The sequence below is a fragment of the Eptatretus burgeri genome, chromosome 4 (assembly GCF_056783735.1).
Source record: "Eptatretus burgeri isolate ZD-2024b chromosome 4, Ebu_testis_v1, whole genome shotgun sequence".
Taxonomy (NCBI): domain Eukaryota; kingdom Metazoa; phylum Chordata; class Myxini; order Myxiniformes; family Myxinidae; genus Eptatretus; species Eptatretus burgeri.
In genome coordinates this window covers 56,764,591-56,785,858 of record NC_140964.1, presented here as the reverse complement: position 1 = coordinate 56,785,858, position 21,268 = coordinate 56,764,591, and the positions used below count along the sequence as shown (strand labels likewise).

Genomic DNA, 21,268 nt, shown 5'->3' with positions numbered 1-21,268 from the left:
CATATCATGGGCACCGCAAATGGCATGCTCGCGCGCTTGCCCACCAACCACTGAGTCAAGGTTGTGTGACAGCTTGTGCAGCAGATGTGTGGTGCCCAGCTCTGTTCTTGGTCCCCCACCTTACACCCGAAGTAGTGAAAGTAGGCGGCCTTCATTTTCACTGCTGTAGATATACTTCGCTGTTGATCTTTTTTGGTATACCGACCACAGACATAACAGAAGTTGTCAGGATGATTGGTACAGGAACGCCTACTCATCTTTATCTGAAAGAAAGAAATATAACACAAGTTAACAACAATTGTACGAAATAGACATGTTAAAGGCATATGTAAATTTCATTGAAATCCTGACTTCTAGGCAATGGGAATATTTCTGTTCCTGAAAACCCTGACGTGATACAGCAAAACGGTTATGATTTTTGAAATCAGCGTACCCAAATTAGTCTTAATCACTTTACACATCTCCAGTAAAAAAAAAAAATTGAAATTTGTTGTTCAGTGTAATTACAAGGAGCTGACACTCTAGATCCCCCACCTTTTGGGTGGTATGAGGAATAAATCTGTGCAATATGAAAGCTAAATCTTGATTGTTAAAAAATATATATCCCAAACACAAGGCAAGTAACCGAGATGGTTGCCATGGCAACATAATTGAGCCAATCACAGCCGTGATCTCATCAGGTTGCGATAATGTCATGAGGAATAGATCTTAGTAACATAAAAGATAAATGTTGAATGTTGTTTTTTTTTAAAATATCACGAACACAAAAGTTCATGGCAGGTGATCGATCGGTCTGTCGGTCGGACGGAGTTCATTTTTAGCTCGCCTGTTCGAAGAACAGAGAGCTATAGCGATACCCCCGGCGTGAGCGTGAGCGTGAAAATGTTAATTGTTTTGTATTACGGAAAAACTCCTCGACGGATTTCGCCGAAACTTGGTGGGGGGGTAAGGTATGGTCCAAGGATCATGCCATTAGATTTTGGACTTGGTCCCCCCCCCAAAAAAAGAGGAATTTTTTTTGCATTTCTACGTGTTTTAAGTGATTTCCAACCCCCCCCCCCCCCAAAAAAAAATTGTTGGAAAAATTTTTTTTTTGCAACTTCTTTTTCAACAAAATTTCGATTCTTTTTTTTGCATTTCTACATGTTTTAAGTGATTTCCAAACCCCACCCCCCAAAAAAAAAGTTTGAGAAAATTTTTTTATTTTTTTTGCATTTCTATATGTTTTGTGATTTCCAACCCCCCCAAAAAAAAATTGTTAGAGAAAATATTTTTTTTTGCATTTCTACATGTTTTAAGTGATTTCCAACCCCCCTCCAAAAAAAAATTGTTAGAGAAAATTTTTTTTTTGCATTTCCACATGTTTTAAGTGATTTCCAACCCCCCCCCCCAAAAAAAAAAGAAATTGTTAGAGAATTATAAAAAAAATATTAATTATTAGACGTGTTTTAAAAACGATAAATGTATAAACAGGCGAGCATTGGGTGGCTTTGACACCCCCGAATTATAGTACACAGTATTTAGTAGAAGAAAACGACAAAACAAAAATAATTAGTAATGAAGGTAATAAATTTTATGTTAACAAGATTATTAAATTAAGAAAAACAATTCTATCGAAGAGGAACAAGAGAAGTAGCACTTATCGTGTGAAGAAGAACATGAAGAAGAAGAAGAAGAGGAATAACAGAAGAAGAAGAAGAAGGAGAAGAAGAAGAAGGAGAAGAAGAAGGAGAAGGAGAAGGAGAAGAGGAAGAAGAAGAAGGCTGAGGGGACGAAGAAGCATCAACGTCGCACATTGAAACAGCTGTTGTGTTTCGCATCAGAATGGCAGAGCAAAGAGGTCGCGGTCCACAAGTGCTGCTCGGTGTGCGAGACGAACCTGTGACAGGCCGCCGGCGAACGACCTGTCTCACCAATAAGATCGGAGGTCGCCCGGTAAGGGAGCTGTGAGCGCGTTGTGTCGAAGAAGAAGAAAGTCGTGATCGGCGTGCTCGAGGGACGGGGCGGGGCGAGGGCGACAGAGCCAAGCGATGTGAATGAGCCGTTTGTGTTGACTCATTATGACGACGTTTAGACGTTTCGCCCAATCTGTGACGACGACGACGACGCCGTGTGATTGTGTTCCACTTGTATTTGGAATTCCCCGATTGAAGCCGTGGAATGGTTCCCATGGAAACGGGTTGGTGGAACCCCGGCGCACATCGACCTGCTCACTAAAGACACCTACCGGAACACGTGAGCGTTTGAACGTGACAGATAACATGGAACATGGTCAATTGTCTCTCCAAACGCCAGTGTGAATGGTATTTTAATAACACGACGTAATAATAATAATAATCAATAATAATTCCCTCATTTCCGTGACGTCCGACGTTGACAGCTGTTTGACACGTGGTGCCTTGAAAGGACCAAGTTTTAACGAGCGAGCGTCGACCCACGGTCATGTCGGGCCAGTGGCGCAATGGATAACGCGTCTGACTACGGATCAGAAGATTGTAGGTTCGACTCCTGCCTGGCTCGGTTATTTTTTTATTATTCCTCGAGTTATCCTTCACGTCACGTGGAACACGAAATCGGCGATCTTTCCAATTCCTTATTTCCTATAATGTTTGTATTTATATTATTCACATTGTGACATGTTTACCGTGCTGTGCGGAGAAGTTTCACTTATCGTGTGAAGAAAAAAATGAAGAAGAAGAAGAGGAGAATAAGTGAAGAAGAAGAAGAAGAAGAAGAAGAGGAAGAAGAAGAAGAAGAAGGCTGAGGGGACGAAGATTATCGTGTGAAGAAAAAAAATGGTCATTTTTTTTCGTGATCGTGATCGTGATGATGATCGTGAAAAATGATCGTGATGTCAGAGTACGAGTGTCGTTTTCATTCATTCCGGATCTTTCGCCGAGACCGCCCTCTTGTGGCTTCTCGCCACAAAACGTAATTCATTTACATATTACGTATGCAAAAATTTACGACTTTTTCACCACATTGTGCTTGTTTCCCCCCCCCCCCCCCCGTGGCACGTTCTCAACATTCCTCCTTCTTCCTTTCCTCCTTTTTCTTCGTCCTTTTCGACTTCCCTTTTCCTTTTTATTACCTCAGCCTGCTAATAATGACGTGGACGGACATATGTTGTTCTGCTTTTCACCCGTTTGTTCCTCGGTGTCACGAGTATGTCGATCGAGGTCAGTGAATTCGACCACCTTTTACTTTTGAGGTTTTCATCGGTCAAAAGGTTAACGTAGGTCATAAGGTCAACCCAAAATAGGCCAAATTATTAAATTGTTTATGAATTCCTCAATTTTAATCCGATTGACTTGAAATTTGAACACCATTTGCATATCAAGTCACTGAATTCAACCACCTATTAATTTTGAGGTTACAATAGGCCAATAGGTCAACATAGACCAAAAGGTCGACAAAGGCCAAATTTCTAAAATCCACAATTTTAATCCAATTAACTTGAAATTTGAAGAGCATTTGCATATCACGTCACTGAATTCAACCACTTGTTAATTTTGAGGTCAACTTAGGCCATTAGGTCAAAATAGGCCATAAGGCCAAATTTTCTAAAATCCTCAATTTTCATCTGATTGACTTGAAATTTGAAAAGGATTTACATATCAGGTCACTGAATTGAACCACCTATTATTTTTGAGGTCATCATGGACCAAAAGGTCAACATAGGCCAAAGGCCAAAAATCCTCAATTTTAATTCAATTAACTTGAAATTTGAAGAGCATTTGCATATTAGGTCACTGAATCCAACCACCTATTAATTTTAAGGTGAACATCAGCCAAAAGGTCAAAATAGGCCAAAAGGCCAATTTGGGACAAATTTTCTGAAATCCTCAATTTTCATCAGATTGATGTGAAACTTGAAAAGGATTTACTTATCAGGTCAATGCATTCAACCACATGAATTTTCAGGTGAATTTCGGCCGAAAGGTCAAAATAGGCCAAAATATTTTGTTTTTGATCCAGCCCATCAGTGGGATACAAAACGTGAACTGTTCCACCTGGCAGAGGTATGCGCTCTTCTGAGTGCCGTTCTACTTTGTTCTGTTTTGCTAAGTGTCACTCTATGAGTGATTTTAATGTGTTTATTTGTCTGTGAGAAGGATATCTCAAAACATTATGGACAGATTCAGATGAAATTTGGTGGACAGGTTGGGTGTGTGATAATGACGAAACGATTAGATTTTGGTGAAGATCAGGATTCGGATCCGGATACGAGAATTTGTTCATGATTCTTCACCATTTTGAGATAGGGTCAGAAACGATATGTAGCACGATATCTCAAAAAGTTGTGCATGGATTTGGACAAAACTATGTGAATGAGTTGTGTAAGTGACTAGAACAAGCCGATTTGGTTTTGGTTCGGATCTGGATCTAGATCTAGGTTGGATCCAAAACCTAAACGGTTCAGCCTGATGAGGGTATTTCACCTTCTAACCCATTCCAAACCCACAATAATTTCTAGTTCCATATGGTGTCCCCCTTTTTTTTTTCCTTCATTTTAATTTGGCCCCCTTAACACTGTTGCAATTCAAGCAAGGAAACTTCTGTGTATATGTTATTGTTACCCCGCGGATGTGAAGCAAAAAAGCAGGGTTAAGCAAAAAGCGGACTGAAGCAACTGGTTTACGTCTGCAGACACACAGACAGACAGACAAACATCAGTTTATGATCGAGGAACTGCTTGATTTCAATTGAATGTCATATTTTGAACGTGAATTGCAAAACAAACCTGTAGTTTAGCAGTACTGTTATGTTTGTAAGTGGGAGGGGGGTGTTGGGGAGGGGGGTTAGGCATTCCCAGAGAACAAATAGAAATGGTTAGAATATCATGATCCATGGACAAGAAGCCAGCCAATCTCAATGTAATAAGTAGGGACACATCAGCTTAAACACTGTTTTGATTGAATGTGCACCATACAGGGGATGGATGGTACATGGTAATAATTAATTAGGGATTATGGTTAAGGAAATTGTAAATAGTGTATAACCCTTATGTAAACTTCCACCGGGCTGCTGGGAGACTTTGCAAGAGAAAGGGGTGGAGCTATGAATGCCTCCAGGGGGCAGAGCTACGGATGCCTTCAAGGGGCAGAGCGTTGCCCAGGAGAAGGGGGTGGAGCTGACAAGGGTGGGGAGGGATCGAAAGAGTTCTGAGGAAAAACGGGTAAGAAAGTACAGAGTTCAGAGGAGAACTTTGGTGCTGAGGAGAACTGACTGAGGAGAGCCTGGTTCTGAGAATGGGTTGTAAGACGAGCTCTGAGATCATCCTGCTTTCCTAGTTTTGTGTGGAGCCTATTCGTCATCCTGCCCATCACCTCCTCATTGCCTGCTCTATGCCCACCCCCCCCCAGTCCCCAGTCCCCAGTTTTGTCCCTTTCCCATCTGTGATTGAGTTCAGAGTGAGGCGCCTTGGTTTCTTTAGATTTCTTTTATTCTTATTGCATATAATTATTTATTCTCGATTTGGTGTTCCCCCTTTCTTCCCTATCCCAATCCGCCGTCATCGACTCGCGATCATCATTCCCTGATTTCACTCTATGGTTTGGGAATAGACAGAGTTAGGGTTTTTGTGTCTCAGTTTTTGTGAACGCAAACCTACCATTAGTTAAACGCAGTCTGAGGGAGTAAAAAAAAGTCTGTTTGGCCCATCGGTCCAGCATCGATGTTAAATGAGATGGACACGACAGTACTTTGTCTCTGAATTCATCCTGATCACATATGTACAGAGAGGAGCGAGAGAATTTTTTTTTCATCTTTCTGCCTGTCTGGTAATCAAATAAATTTGAAAATCCTTCCAAACAGGAAACTAAATAGATCATTCCAAACAGGAAAAAAAACTTGGTTTTTAAGGATATCACAAAGAACACAAACAACAGGCACAAATAACTAATGTAACGTGATATATATATAAGGTGGTGTAAAATACGCTGCATCAAGAGTTAAAACTTCTGAATTTTTAGCAGTCTCGTGTCGCGAACGCTGCTCATAGAGAGCTCGGCGTTGTTCTTCTTGTTGTTATTGTTCTTCTTCTTGTTGTTGTTTTTCTTCTTGTTGTTCTTCTTCTTGTTGTTGTTCTTCTTGTTGTTCATCTTCTTGTTGTTCTTGTTGTTGTTGTTGTTGTTGTTGTGAAGACAAAACCTTAATTTCTAGGAGTCGGCTCTTGTATATACAAGATCCGGATCTCCTTAAATACTGAGCACATGTACACATCCTCACATAGACGGTGCCTTTTGAGAGCGTCTATCATGAACTTTTAAATATATTCGGACATTTGCTTTAAAGTTTCGAAAAGTTCACGTTACTATTTAAAGATTATTCCATTTATCGTATTGTAATTTCGTAAATACATTATTTATTTCGTAAATACACGATCTATTGTAAATACATTATGACGCGTTTCGCTATTGGCTGAACAAGGCACGTGACGAAATATTGGAAGTTGTTTTTTTTTAATTAAAAATTTTTTTTTTTTTTTTTAGCCGACAAAACCTTTAGGAATGTGCCACACGCTGCTCGTGGACACATTTGTCCTTGTTTTTTCTACAACCATTAAAACCTTTATTTTATTTCTATTGAATTATATACTTGAATACTGTAGAACACAAATCACCTTTTTGGCACTTTCAAAACCCTTCAGTTTAGCAGTACTTGGACAAAATATTACGCCATTTTACATCATCTCGACCAATCAAATTTGCTGCTCGCAGACCCCGACCATGTCCCTTTTTTTTCCTCATGACTGAGGGGGGTAAGATATTCCATGAACTCTCTAATTTCATGATCGACTTGGAAAGGCTGCAGATTAAGCATTAAAACTCGTGATTTTGTAAGACACATCAAGAAAATGAATTGGACGAGAAAAGAAGAGCGAAGGATGTACGTGTCGTTCGTTGTGGTCTCCATATGCGGGCTTAAGGTGGAACAGAGTACTCACAGATCTCAAAGTATCCACGTGTGTGTGCTTTAGGAAATAAGTATTGGGGGGGTGGGGGTATTTCATTGTGAATGAAGACACATAATTCAAAATGAGATGATATATTGTTCAACTCTGTCCGACGATACCCTGTTTCCCCACCCTTGTATTTAGGATCCTGTGCCTGGTGTCCGCTTGCAGCAACCCTATTGTGGCCTGTGTGGTCAACCCCTAACACTTGTGGTTCAGTTAAACTGCCCCCTGCACACGTCTCCGTTGCACCGCACACTCCATGTGTTTACCTGCATCGGCAAGGCCTGTGCAAACCAGCATGGCAGGTGTGTCCTGGTTGTGAAACTTTCCAAAATCTCTTAACTCAACCTCATATATATATATATATATATATATATATATATATATATATATATATATATATATATATATATATATATATATATATATATATATATATATATATATGTAAACCACCCATTCTACATTTACCTTTTAGAATGTCTTTACAAAATGCAGTTCAGATTGTTATATCGTGATTACAGTGGTAAAAGCTTCCCATTATTGAGATGGAAGAGAATGTGGAAGTGCAGTTAACTTTAAGCAACACAATGATTCCCTTGTTCTTGCAGCTGGAAGGTTATGAGGTCCCAACATCTGGAATCTGAGCAGAAGCATCCACAGGTGTGCCTTTCTAAACAAACTGAGATGTAGGCAGTTGAAGGTGCTTTACTTCCTCGTTTGGTTTCTCTGACTCATAGGATAGCTCAGGGATATCGTGTTGTCTTATTAAGTACCTGGTTGTTGGATTTGATCTCATAAAAGTACATCTTACTAATAACTGCTGTGACGTGAGTCATTGTGGAGTCGCCTTGTCTTCTGAAACTGATCCTGATTCAGCTGCAGTGGGTGAGAAAAATCCCACAAGAGTAGCTTTTATGAGCTATTTGATGGTGTAACCAGATTCTAAATGATTTGTATTGCTGAAGGTTTCGTGATGACCAGCGAACAATGTTCATCATTTGTACTTTCCTAGTTTACAACTGCCATGGCAGCCCAACGAGACTCCCTATGCCAACCGTATAAAATTAGATCTAATTTGGTACTGATTTTAGTAGGAAGGTATGGTGGGAGTGCAACATGCATGGAAAAAGGTTGGTAGGGTTGCCATGTTATGTATATGTAAAAGTAAGTAGTCTCTCCAGGTTTCTGCTGGTCACACAGTCCACCATCAACCCCTTTCTTGTAAAACTACCAAAATCCAGGATCACTGCTCACCTTCACTCATGTGTTCCTCTGTTTTTTTCCCCCACGTATGGAACCAACTTCTACATCCTCTTCAATTTCATTTTTCCCTCCAAGTCTTCAAAACAGCTGTTCACCACTTGCTCAGATCATCCCTAATCCAAAACCATGATCTTTTCTAACCAATTTAACCCACCCCAAATCCCTTCTCTTTCCAGTTTTCCCTCCTTGGAGTTTCCTTCTGTATCCATCTTGTCCATCCCATGCATCTGTGTTTTGCGTCCTGTTTTTGTCTGTTACGTCCTGATCCATTCAGTGCACTAGTTCTTCCATGAGCCTCGACTATGTTAAAAAACAACCCGTGATCCCTGAATAATGAGCTCTTTGCTCAGATAGTAATGCCAAAGAGGCCTAAAGCACATACTGATTACCGTCTGCTGGACAAGGCTGCATGGTTTGTGAAAATCCTGATGCTTTTCTTGTTGGTTGAGATTTGTACTTGAGGTGTGCTGTTTTCTTAATTTCTAGAATGGGAAGTATCTCTGTAACATGTGTCAAATCAGTCCTTGTTTGTGATCAATTTTCTTCTGAAAGTAGAGATGGCAGAGTCATAAATGGTTGTGTTCAGATGGTTCCAGATTTCAACAGTTTTGAGACAAATTCCTCTCTCTCACCAAGCTCTCTTCCTAGAATCGCCCTGTCGGGCTGTTGAATTAACACCAGGTTGGGTTGTTCAGCCTGTCATCCTTCCGAGGTTGGCAAAATGAGTACCAGCGTGCTGGTAACAGGGGCATTGCATTGGTGGCACAGCCACACCCCCTGAAAATGATGCAGCCAAGCAGACACAGGCTGCATCCGAATAAGTAAATATAAAAAAATAGTACCCCTCTCTACTTTTTCTGCGGAAGTGACTGGTAAAGCAAAGCCAATATATTTGGGACTGGTTCTGCTGCAGAAGCTGCCAAAACAAAGGAGTTCATCCATTTGTCCACCTACTGGGGCTTCACTCCTCTCTCGATTGCCTTCCAAGGCGAATGAGCTCTCGCCACCCACATTTGGTCTCTTTCCATCCCACTTCCCAACCCCACACTTGGAAGACCAGGAACTAGATTTTGTCTGGCCTCTCCCTCTCGACCTGTCCGGCTTAGGTACCAGGGTACACATGTCCCCCCCCCACCCTGGGCATAGCTTTTAGGATCATTTAAGATCCCAACACAACCCCCTCCACCCCAATCATGACAAGCTACCTTTGGGCCTCACTATCAGCCATGATCTTTCTTGGGCAAACCGCACTTTAAAGTTGTCCACAAAAGCCAGTTGCCAACTAGGCATCCTCTGTCATGCAATCTTTTATTGGCACATCTGAATCTTTAACAAGGCCTTCATTCTGCAGTCTGATAGAGTACTGCTCTCTCCTTTGGGCTGGCATCCCTGCCTCACAACTTGCTCAGCTTGATGCCATGAAAACCAAGGTCTTCAAAATCAATGCAATCTCCCACGATGAAGCTAATTCTATTAGCCTTTCAATTTCACATCACAGACAGGTTGGTGGCCTCTGTCTTCTTCCACCATGTCATTTCTGGTCTTGTGCCCTCTCTGAATATTGTCAGATCAGGCCAGATCAGATCTGTGACTTGCTACAGGTATCATGTAAACCTGTACTAACCTGTTCCATGGTCGGGTTGGTGGCAACTAAACCATGTGCCCCACCAGGTTTTCTAGTGAGGAGGGTGTTTGGATATGCATACCCAGCAGGATTAAAAACAAAACCTGTCAAAGGGCGGAGGAGCTCCTTGTGAGCCAACGGCCATCCATATCTAGTACCCAACTGTGTCTGCGGACGTCCTCCTGCAGTTGGGGTATTTCTTATTAGCAGGTTGGTGGCAGGATATGCACTCCGGCCACCGTAAAACCCTTCATTCCGCAAAACACAAAAATGCAAAGAAATCTGAAAACCCACTCCATGGGAGTACCGCCTGTGTAGCTTCCCTTTGCAGGTCAGCTCACCGGATGATGGGATTGGGCAAAGTCTTCAGGACCCCCAATCTTTGATAGGAGGGAAACCACGGGGTAACATTCCCGGGTCAGATTGCGGGAGAGTGTGTCGGAGTGGTGCTGAGGTGTCGTCCGCCAGACGGCGGTCTCCTTGGGTTAACCTGAGGCAGTTCCTTTGGGTGGGTGCCTGGAATGTCCTATCCCTAAGAGAGGATGATCACCTGTCTCTGTTATCATCTGAGCTCAAGCGTTTGGACATCGGTATTGCAGCTCTCTCTGAGGTTCGGAGACCGGATTGCGGCGAGTTCATGGCGGGTGGTTACACCTACTATTGGTTTGGTCGCTCTGATGGTTACCATGCCGAAGGAGTTGCTGTAGCTGTGTCCAATAAGCTGACTCCATTGATAATTGAGGTAACACCGGTCAACGAGTGTATTATGAGACTAAGGATTCGTCATTCCTTGGGTGTCATTTCCCTGGTCTCTGTTTATGCTCCGACTGAGGCGAGTGATCCCATCGTGAAAGATGCATTCCATGCCACACTCGAGTCTGTGGTTGATCAGTGCCCCAGGCGAGATACTCTTCTCGTCTTGGGGGATTTCAATGCATCGACTGGAACTGATAGGAATGGTTATGAGACATGTGTTGGTCAACATGGGTCTGGAACTGTGAAGCTGAATAGCAATAAGTTCCTTGACTTTGCAAGAACTCATGGACTTAGGTTGGCCAGTTCATGGTTTCAGCGCCCACAAGCTCATCGCCGGACTTGGTATTCCAACGCTGGCGGTGTGGCAAAGGAGATTGCCCATGTCCTCGTTGATGGTCGCTGGAGGGTGATCCAGAACTGCAGGGTCTACCGGAGTGCAGATCCAGAACTGCAGGGTCTCAATTCTGACCAGCGATTTGTTGTAGCAACTCTTAAATTGCACCTTAAATCCAGGAGAATGGTACCAATAGCAGCCAAGGCTGGATGTTTGTTGGCAAGCTCAAGGATGAGAGTAGCTGAGGAGTTTGCAAACAGGCTGAGGTGAGATTTGGGTGGTTTGGGTGCTTTGGAAGATCCTGAAGAGTTGTGGAGTGCCTTCAAGACCACAGCCCTTGATGTTGCCGGTGGATGTCTTCGAACTCACCGTAGGGCAAAGAATAATTTTGTCTCTCAAGGGACACTGGATACCATTGACCAGAGTCGCAGGGCCATGCTGAATGGCACAGCTGAGCTGTTCAGGGAGCTGAGGCGTAAAACTACGTGCGCTAAGGGTGGACAAGGAGGCCTACGTGTGAGGAATCTGTGAGGGGGTAGAGCATCACCTGTGGTCAAGTGATTCTCGTCCTGCTTACAGGGGAATTCGCGCATTGCGTTCATCCAAGCCCATCCCTCGGTGTACTGCAGTTAGAGCAGAGGGTGGTAGGCTCTTGACAGAGCAGTCCGAAGTGAAGGCCCGCTGGGCCGGTTACTTTGAGCGATTGTACCAGGCTGATCCACCACCTGTCGAGTTGGACATTAGGGGTGTTACAATAACTGTTGCTGACCCTCCAATCAACTGTGGTCCCCCTTCATTTGTGGAAACACAGGCGGCGGTGAACCGGTTGAAATGGGGTGAAGCTCCAGGGATCTGTGGCATCCATGCTGAACTTCTCAAGGCTGGTGGAAATGCTGCACTCGTGTCGTTGCATGCAGTTCTGAGCTCTGCCTGGAACACAGGCATCATCCCAACTGACTGGAAGAGGGGCCTTGTTGTCCCTCTCTGGAAAGGGAAGGGTGATCACCAAGACCAACAACTACTGAGGGGTGGCGCTGCTCTCAGTGCCGGGAAAGGTCTTTGCTCGGATAATTCCTGATAGTGTTCGCCACCATCTGCTTGAGCACCAGCGTCCAGAGCAATCAGGCTTTACACCAAAGAGGTCAACGATTGACCGTATCCTTGCTCTTCGGGTCCTCACCAAAAGCAGACGAGAGTTTCGGCAGGGGCTGCTTGCAGCTTATGTTGATCTCTGTAAAGCGTTCGATTCAGTGAATCGCGATGCCCTCTGGAGCATTCTTGGTCTTCGTGGGGTGCCACCAAAACTGATTGATCTGATGTCTGAAATCTCCTCTGGTACTGAGAGTGCTGTGAGATGTGGTGGTACTATCTCTGATTTATTTCCAGTTGTTACTGGAGTTCGTCAGGGGTGTGTACTGGCCCCCACACTTTTCAGCACTTGTATGGACTGGATTCTAGTGAGGATGTCGGAGAGATCAAGCTGTGGTGCATCATTTGGAAATGTCAAGATCTCTGACCTTGATTTCGCAGATGATGCAGTCATCTTTGCGGAGACTTTAGATATCCTTTTGGGGGCCCCCAGGTGCTGAATGAGGAGTTGGAGCCACTGGGATTATGGGTTTCCTGGGTCAAACTAAGATCCGGGCTTTCACTGACATCTTGGATGCTGCTGTCCTGTTTGTGGTGAGGATGTTGAGGTCATGGAGAGATTCACTTACCTTGGCAGTGATATTCATGTCTCTGCTGGCTGTGAGTCAGAGGTCAATAGACGTCTGAGTCAGGCCTGGGGAGTCATGGATTCACTGGATAATGGGGTGTGGCGCTGTCGGTATCTGTGCGGCAGGACAAAAGTCTGAGTCTTCAGGTCCTTAGTGCTTCCAGTCTTGTTCTATGGATGTGAGACTTGGACTCTGACCAGGGATCTGAGACGGAGACTTAATTCCTTTGGTACCAGGTCTCTTCCGAGAATCCTTGGCTATCGCTGGTTGGACTTTGTGTCCAACGAGCGGTTGCTGAGAGAGACTCAAATAAGATTTGTTACCTGCATAGTCTGTGAGCATCAGCTGCGGCTGTATGGACATGTGGCTCGTTTTCCTGACGCTGATCCTGCTCACCAGATTCTCTCAGCGAGGGAGTCTTGTGAGTGGAGGCCAATGGGTCGACCACGTTCCTCGTGGTTGCAGCAGGTTGATCGGCATCTCAAGGAGATGGGGATAAGCCAGGCATCTGCCTGGGGGATGGCCAGATGGAGGCCCTTGGAGTACCGGCAGAAAGTGGACGCAGCGACGTGCTGCTCTGGCGCTGCTTCCATACCTGACCCTCTCTGCCCTTTCCATGTTCTGAACGCTCCCCCAGGTTTTTTAAAGGCATACACGGTCTGCCAGTAACCCCCTTCTGGTGAATCTCCCAAAATCCAGACTCACTGCTCGCCTCCACTCATTTGTTCCTCTTCTTTTTTCCCCTCTTTGCATGTAGAATCCACCTCTCCATTATTTTCAATCTCATTTTTCCCTCCAGGGCTTCTGGACAGCTGTTACCACCATCTCAGGTCATCCCCTATCTATAATTTATGATCTTTTCTACCCTGTTGAACCCTCAATTCATCCATCCATTCGAACCATACTCTGTGCAGAGCGTTGGTGCTGCCTAAGTAGCCTCCTTGGCAATTGCTTACAATACTAGACAGGTCGACACTCCGACACAGGCCACCAGCAAGCTGGCACTCAATTTGCCGACCTCAGAAGGATGACAGGCAGAGTCAACCCCACCTGGTATTAATTTAATAGCGGAATGGGAGTTGAACTCAGGATCCTAGGATCCGAAGCCCACCACCCTAACCATTAAACCAACACCAGGCATAACCCTTCTCAAGGCCACTTCTTTCTGGGTTTCCAGTTTTTCCTTCCATTTCTCTGATTGAGAGTTGGCATCTGTTTACCTGGTGTCCTCTCCTTACTCATTTTTTCCCTCATGTCCCTTATTTTTGCAAGTATCCCTCTATTTTGTCCCTCAACCCTGCTGTTAGTGTGTCCCTCCCTCACCCACCCCCTCTGCTGTTCTGTTTGTTTTGTTACATCCTGATCCGTTCTGTGTTCTAGTTCCTCCATACAAATTTTTTTCTGTATCTCTTTCATAAACATTTTTGAATGACCCTTGTATTACTGATGAAGCATTAAACCATTAGAGTAACATATGACCAATGTCACATTCAAAAGTTGACCTGACCAATTGTAACACCACAAATGCTAGGTTTGTTGTTGTTTTAGGTGGTGCCAACGCCCTGCCATGCCCGTCCAACAGACTGGTGCCAAGATGCAAATGATTGGGGTGACAACGATGAGTCAACAGGCATGGAAGGACCAGTGAGTGTTAACCAGCACCAAGAGACTACACCTGACTCCACAACTCTTCTCTCACCCGAGCTGAGCCGTCTGTCATTAAAAGAGATGTCGGGATGGAATCGAGCATCAGGTCGAGGTCATTCAGCAATGGACATGGAAGTGCAAATGCCATGTTTTGAATCATTTTATGTAAGTGTATGGGAGGAGGTGGAGGTGATGGGGGAAGCAAGAATGTCCAGCAATGGAGGACACATTGAGGGCTTGCTGGAGGACTACACTCGGCGAGAATCTGTGGATTTTATAGCACTGGCTGCAAACAGGTGTGTTGTTAATTTTTCTCAACCACTGGCGTTTCTTATATGTGATACTTCCTGGTTCAAATAATTCACTATACCACGACAGGCCGGCTTTCTTTCCATGTATGATGATTTGTCATGGACACCACTTGTCAAAATCCAAGCCATTTCTAATTCCCTTCCCCCCTCCCCCACCAAAGTCAACATCCAACTCACATTTACAATCTCTTCATGAAATATCCAACACAAGTGGAATGTTAACTCAATTGCATTTAGTTTGCAATGACCTATCTGTGACATAGATGTACCGAGGGAAATGGTGAGCATTATGAGCGAACAAAGGTGAAGCATGGAGACCATGCATTTTTGAAGTTCATGAAAAGGATTGAGGCATGTCCAGAGCAGATTCTACGGTAAGTTTTGCCTCTGTTTGTAGTAATCTAATTTTGCTGTGAGCAAATCTCATTTAAATTTTTTTTTTTAATGCCTCTGTAGTTAGACGCTGGAGGTATTATGTTTTTGGGTTGTCCGTGTGGGTGTGCGTAGCAGATTTTCGTTTCCGTGATAACTACTGAAGGGATTCCAACCAAACTTGCCAAAAGTATGAACTGTAATACAAAGATGAACTGATTATATTTTGCGGTCAAAGATGTATAGTCTGATTCGATGTATCATTCCCTGTGACAGGGCGTCGGTGCTGCCGAAGCAGCAGTTTCTTGGCAAGGGTCATGATGGGTGGTTTGCCATCCCTCTACGAGCACTAGTTAGGACAGGATTTTGTAATTTGTTCAGGGCGCTGGCGATAACTCACCAAATTTTCGCAAAGGACGTTGTGGGATCTGCCGAACATCCATCAATTGATGCCGGCAAATGGGATGCCCAGTTGAATGCCCATCTGAGGGACGAGCACACACGTTGATAAATCATGCTGTCGGTGAAACACCGGGATGAGAGTTTATAGTTGGGCCGGGATTCAAACCCAGGCTCGACCGCTTGGAGATGAGTGTGCATACCTCTAAGCCAGGTCTCTCGGCCATTTTAGATTCAACAGGTCAAAGGCCACGTGGCCTTTGAAAACAATTTTTACAAATCATAACTCGAGTCAGAAGGATCTAATGTTTTCTTTCCTCTTTCATGTGACTTTTAATTACCTCCGCCACCGAAGGTGGACAGGTTATGTTTTCACCCCTGTCTGTTCGTGAGCAGAATATCTCAAAACGTTGGCGACAGATTCGGACATAATTTGGTGGACAAGTTGGATTTGTGCCAAGGCCGAATTTATTTGATTTTGTTGAAGATCCGGATACTCGTATTTTTAAAGTGATTCTTCACCATTGAGAGATAAGAGCCAGAAAAGATATATAGCACGATATCTCAAAAAGTAGTGGACAGATTCGGGCAAAATTTGGTGGAGAGCTTGGGTATGCGACACCAATAACATGGTTAGATATTTGTGAAGATCCGAATCAGAGAATTTTTAACTTTTGACCATTGAGATAGGGCCAAAAACGACATGAAGCAGGATCTCTCAAAGTTGTGGATGGATTCAGACGGAACTTTGTGGGCAGGTTGGGTATGTAACAAGGAAGAATTGATTCGATTTTGGTGAAGATCCAAATTCGGATCCAATAATTTTTTAAGTGATTCTTCACCATTGAGTGATACGGCTAAAACGATATGTAGTACGATATCTTAAAAAGTTATGGTTGGTTTTGGACAAAACTTGGTGGATGAGTTGGTAAGGTGACAAGAACAAACTGATTAAATTTTAGTTCAGGTCTGAATCGAGATCCAGCCAATCAGTGGGACACAAAATGTAAACTAACCAGCCTGGCAGAGGTATGCGCTCTACCGAGTGCCCTTCTAGTTATGTAACGCAGTGATGTTGGTGGATTTCCAAACAGATACAAGATGACCGAGGGCAAATTATGGGGTGAAAAGAGTAGAAAGAAGATGTGCAAGAGCAGAGCAGGTTTTTAGGACACATGACCTGATGCCGTCCGGTCCTGTTGTTGAGTCAAAGTCGAGGGTTGAAAGAACCTTCTCAGAGAAAAAGACAGAATCCAGGAACAGTTTGGTATGACTGGGGAGGGTGGGCACCGAGAGTGAGGGGTTGGGGACTAAATTTTGAAGCAAACACAGAAGAGGCATTTGGCCTTCTCACGGAGTCGGCTGTAGTCTCATTTGAAGAGGGTGAAGGGATGGAAGGGGAGCATACACCAGATACAGACTTGACAAGGCACCATCGGGTTTTAGAGGAGGGAGAGAAGTTTGAAAGTTCATTCTTGAGATTGGACAGATGTTGTTTTCTGGCTCTCTTGAGAGTCGACACACTTGTTGCAGGCTTTTTAAAATGCACTGAGATTGCCTTCAGTCAGATTAGTCTTCCAGGAAGAGAAGGCAAGTTGTTTCAGAGCAACTGCCTCACCGTCTGATTCAATGGATCATGGGTGGGAAAGAAGGATAGGATTATTGAAGATGATGTGGGATGAATCTGTGCATGAGAGAGACCACATTTCTGTTGAAGAATTCTCAGACTGAGTTAACGTCGGGGGTAGTAGATATGGGAGACCAGTCCTGAAGCGAGATGGCTGTTTGCAGTCCCTGCCAATCTGCCTGTGTGAAATGCCAGACTTGCCAGCACTGAGGAAACTCTCTGAGACTAGCCGGAGAGATGTTGACTTTCACAAGCACTTGATGAGGAGATTGGGACCATACTCTATGCAGAGCATTGGTGTTGCTTAAGCAGTCTCCTTGGCTACTGAGCACAATCCTGGACGGGTCGCCACTCCGACACAGTATAGCAGCATGCTGGCACTCATTTTGCCAACCTTGGAAGGATGACAGGCCGAGTTAACCCCACCTGGTATTAATTCAACAGCTGAGCAGGATTTTAACTCAGGACCCTAGGATCCAAAGCCCTCCACCCTAACCATTAAGCCAACACCAGGCATACATGATGAGATGAACCAATTGGAGCAGAGGAAGAGCAAGAGACATTTGCAGTGAAGTTAGTCATCACCAAGTCCAGAAGAGAGGATTTGCTATTGGGAGAAATCCAGGTCTAAAGGTTCACACTTCACAGATTGAGTCAGTCCCATGGAGTCACAGAAGTTCTTTGCTGAAGTGCTATGGCCACAACACACAGACAAACACGAGGTGGGAGTGGATAGTAAGTCACAGACAGAGGTACTCCAGGGTGTTGGGAGGTGTAAGATCAGTATAAGGGCAGTGAGGAATTGAGTTATTGATGTAAAGTGTAACTCCATTGCCAAGGTGTGGTTAAGGCCTATCAAAATGGATGAGACAATAGTTTGGGAGAGGTACTAATGAGTCATGGTGGTCCTGTGGGAGGAGATCCTGTGGGAGATGTCTGGCTTATCAGCAGTGGTCTGGATTGAGATATCTGTCAGAATGGAGACCTTGGATGTTTGAAGTCCATACAGTTAGGTATTGGGAGGAGTAGGTGTTCGAAGGGTGCAGGATGGGGGAGGCTTTCTGGGGGCAATGTGAGAGGGAGGCTTTGAAGGGGAAGGTTTGAGTGTGTGGGGTGTGGGGGAAAGTTTGAGTGTGCAGGGGAAGGATTGAGTTGATGGGGTGAAGGGGAAGCATTAAGAGGGTTTGGTGAGGATGGATGTAGAAAGGGGGGCATGGAGCTTTGAGGCGTGATGTGGGGGTGGAAGCGGAAGGAGGGTACAGGAATTGGAGGGATGCTCATTCCAAATTCCCAAACTGGACAAACATATAGATAAAAATCATGGGATGGGAGATAATATTTTTGTTGACGGCACAAAGAAACGTAGTGCTGTACATGCAGAAGGATGCGCTTAACTGACAGTTTTTGAAAATAATCTTTGTGAAAAAAAAATTATTTTGAGTGCTTTTAAAGGAAGAAGTGTTCATATTTATATTTTATGAAGAAAGAAGTGTGTCTGTCCCATGTTCCCATGTGAATGAACATGATTAGATTGAGCCATGTCTGTCCCGTATTCCCGTGTGAACGAATAAGATTAGATAGAGCCATGTTGGTTCCGTGTTCCCACGTAAGTGAATAAGATTAGATAGATAAGATTTATAGTGATTCCGAACAGGGGATTTACTTTATACGTGACCTCATTTTATTTTTGTTGTGTATGTGTGCGTTTGTGTGTGCACGTGTATCTCTCACTCCCTCCCACTCCCTCTGTTGTAATAAACCTTCTTTACGTGTTCATTCGAGGGACGGGACTTCGCCATTAAGCGTGAGTGAATTGGCTTTACACGCACACAGGAGAGGGACACAAACGCACAAAAACGGGCTGATTGGGAAATGTGCATTTAAAGAACTCTTAAAGATGAACAGCACAATTAGAAAACACACATTTAAATGCGTGATTAAAAGAGTAACTCGTCACCTCTGATCCATGTCAGTCTCCGACACGGTTGTATCAGAATGGGCTGATTCATCACACGGTCACGGATTGTTTAACCCAAATTTGGGGCCGTTCCAAACTACGTAATGCTATTTTTTGGGAGGAGTTGCATGCGGGCTTGAATAAACCATACTAATAATTTTTTCTCCATATGATTAGATTTTTTGGGCCCCCCCCCCCCCAACAACAACAGCAATGCGGAGCTCTTGTGGACCTGTGACACGATGAATAGCCTTCATGAGATGGCAATGACAGCTGTAGAATCTATCAGCACGTGCAAAAATCCCTGAATTTAGGTTTTTCTTATCAAAAGTATTACAATAATTCACTTGTCCCAGGTCAACTACCCAGTATCTTTATTCCATGTCATTCTTGCCTGACTGTGTTGTGTTGTATCCTGTGTGGAATAGCAACATAAGGAAATGATGTCTAGCCCAATTATTTCATAACCTACCTCTGACAACTATCGATTTTTTATTTTGACTTCACGCATCCACTTGGACATGGTTGTACAATGGGGCCAGTATGTATGACAAGCAATATGAGCGGTGTGTAAATTCGAGCTCTGTTTCCAGAAAGCCATTCATTATTGAGCCATTACCTGACCTGGTGAAATCAACTGAAAGGAAGATAAAAAGTGTAGTAAAACTCAACGGTTTTAGGTTCTATCTTGTATCTCGAGGAGGCAGAAGTGGTGAACATTTAAACCGAGGAGTTTTCTCCAAAAAAATGACCTGTTGTTACAAAATGCCATTTTAATAATTCACTTATTTTGGACTAAGCTATTACTTGTTCTTGGTTGTGTGACCGGTTATCAAGGTGAAGCATTGCCTTATGTTATAAAAGAAAACCTTGGGAAAAATTTTTTTGAGCCATTTACTCCATGGTCTTATAACCTATTGTACTGTTTCCCCTCTGCTCCTCCTGAATCTTTCTCCCATACAAACATTCCACATAAAAATGAAAAGTTACTTTGTGACCCCTGTCCAACACAAAGCAAATAGACATTTTTTTCATATAACCTTTATCATTACAAATAGTAAATATGGGAAGAGTTGAAAATAATTATTGGTGTAAGATTCTCCATGCAATTGAAGGCTGAGCATTTTTGGTGACAGGGCAATTGCATGGGAAGAGTGGGAGCGTTGGGAAGGGCGAGAAGGGGAGGGGGGGTGACTGGTTGTCAGACTCATCGTAAGTATACGGCAAATGAAACACTTCAACATAATTTGTTTTCTTGTACATGGCCCCCAGTTATTCATGGGATGGCCACCCACTTTTTTTGGCTGTACCAGACCATGACCTCACAGCACCCATTCCTCCATGCCTCTTATGCTGCTCTCCACGCAAGTTTGAGTTTCAACTCATGCCTGCCTTGGTCAGCATGTTACGTCCTGCCAGGTGTAATGGTGAGTCGAGAAAATTTATTCTGCACCTTTGCTTTCCTCTGTCTTTGCCTTTACTTTTTATAACTCTCCTTCTTTTCTGTCTTAATTATCAGACAGCCTTACTTTTATCTCAACCTAACTTCCATATTCTTCCCTCTCCCACATACAGCAGAAGAGCTCTCAGTAGAATTTGGCACTGTGCTGGTCTACTCGTGCTCTATTAGCTGCTGGTCAATGGGCCAGGATGTGGCTCAAGAGGAGTTTGTGCTGGTCCAACCAGACCCTGACCAGTGCCTCTTCAGATGAAATCTTTCCGCCCGGGCCATTTGCTGCTTTAACTTCCGTTTCACTATAGTTGGTCCACTCCAGGGCAGGCAGCTACAGATGACAGTGAATTGGAGGCTTTGGGTTTAAGACTCGGTCTTTGGTTAGAGTTAGGGTGGACCAATATTTCCATCTGATAAACCACTTGATGTACTTTACAAGTGGAACAGCTGATCATAATAATGCATTTCTGGCTTCCAAGATTCTCACCAGATGCATATGCACAGTATTTCCCTGCCCTCAGATTTATTGCCGCTTTCATATTTAAAAAAAAAAGCATGAAATAAATAAGCAATGAGAAACAAACTTTGAAAGAATGTGTAAAAGTTGATGACCTATTTTTGAACTTGAGTGCCGTTTTCGGTTTGTGTTTGGCAGCAAGGAGGCAAAGCTACAAGTGTGAACCTTTAACAAGAAAATACATTTATGCTTCTTGTCCTGGTTTGATTTGCATTTTCTTTTTCTTTTAAACAAGGCTATAAACCTAGGTGACCTCAACGACGTCCATCAAAGCCGATGAAAGTCTTCTCCTCCAAATGCAGATGGATGTGATTGCGATGTAAAAG

General features: G+C 43.7%; 2 protein-coding genes and 1 non-coding gene across 6 annotated transcripts in view; 2 read left to right on the top strand and 1 right to left on the bottom strand.

Annotated features, from left to right (window-relative positions):
• AKTIP (AKT interacting protein) overlaps positions 1-2,019 on the bottom strand; it is a 51,842-nt gene extending 49,823 nt beyond the window's left edge. Inside the window, exon 1 of one of the 2 annotated variants that reach the window (XM_085878196.1) lies at positions 1,880-2,019. The gene's annotated coding sequence lies outside the window, so the exon portion shown is untranslated. The remainder of the gene's footprint in view (positions 1-1,879) is intronic. The other variant, XM_085878199.1, reaches the window with a different exon arrangement.
• Positions 1,706-21,144, top strand: PDCD2L (programmed cell death 2 like). 3 transcript variants are annotated; one of them, XM_085878185.1, is made up of 7 exons: positions 1,706-1,935; positions 7,103-7,266; positions 7,573-7,624; positions 14,208-14,602; positions 14,881-14,991; positions 20,245-20,399; positions 20,551-21,144. In XM_085878185.1, exons 1-7 carry the CDS (start codon positions 1,825-1,827, stop codon positions 20,682-20,684), a joined length of 1,122 nt encoding a protein of 373 aa, XP_085734311.1. In that variant the 5' UTR covers positions 1,706-1,824; the 3' UTR covers positions 20,685-21,144. The 3 variants fall into 3 exon arrangements, with proteins under 3 accessions (XP_085734311.1, XP_085734310.1, XP_085734312.1); XM_085878184.1 differs by having other exon boundaries at positions 1,708-1,935; positions 20,548-21,144; XM_085878186.1 differs by lacking the exon at positions 1,706-1,935 and adding an exon at positions 2,744-2,931 and having other exon boundaries at positions 20,548-21,144.
• On the top strand, positions 2,448-2,520 carry TRNAR-ACG (transfer RNA arginine (anticodon ACG)). Its single transcript has one exon. It is a non-coding gene; the product is annotated as a tRNA-Arg (tRNA).
• Positions 21,145-21,268: the final 124 nt, after the last annotated feature.

Excerpts from the sequence above, each read along its gene's own strand:
- PDCD2L (XM_085878184.1), top strand. The coding sequence starts at position 1,825 with ATGGCAGAGCAAAGAGGTCGCGGTCCACAAGTGCTGCTCGGTGTGCGA. Across the intron at positions 1,936-7,102 it reads ATAAGATCGGAGGTCGCCCG|GATCCTGTGCCTGGTGTCCG; the intron begins GTAAGGGAGCTG and ends CCTTGTATTTAG. Across the intron at positions 14,603-14,880 it reads ATAGCACTGGCTGCAAACAG|ATGTACCGAGGGAAATGGTG; the intron begins GTGTGTTGTTAA and ends TCTGTGACATAG.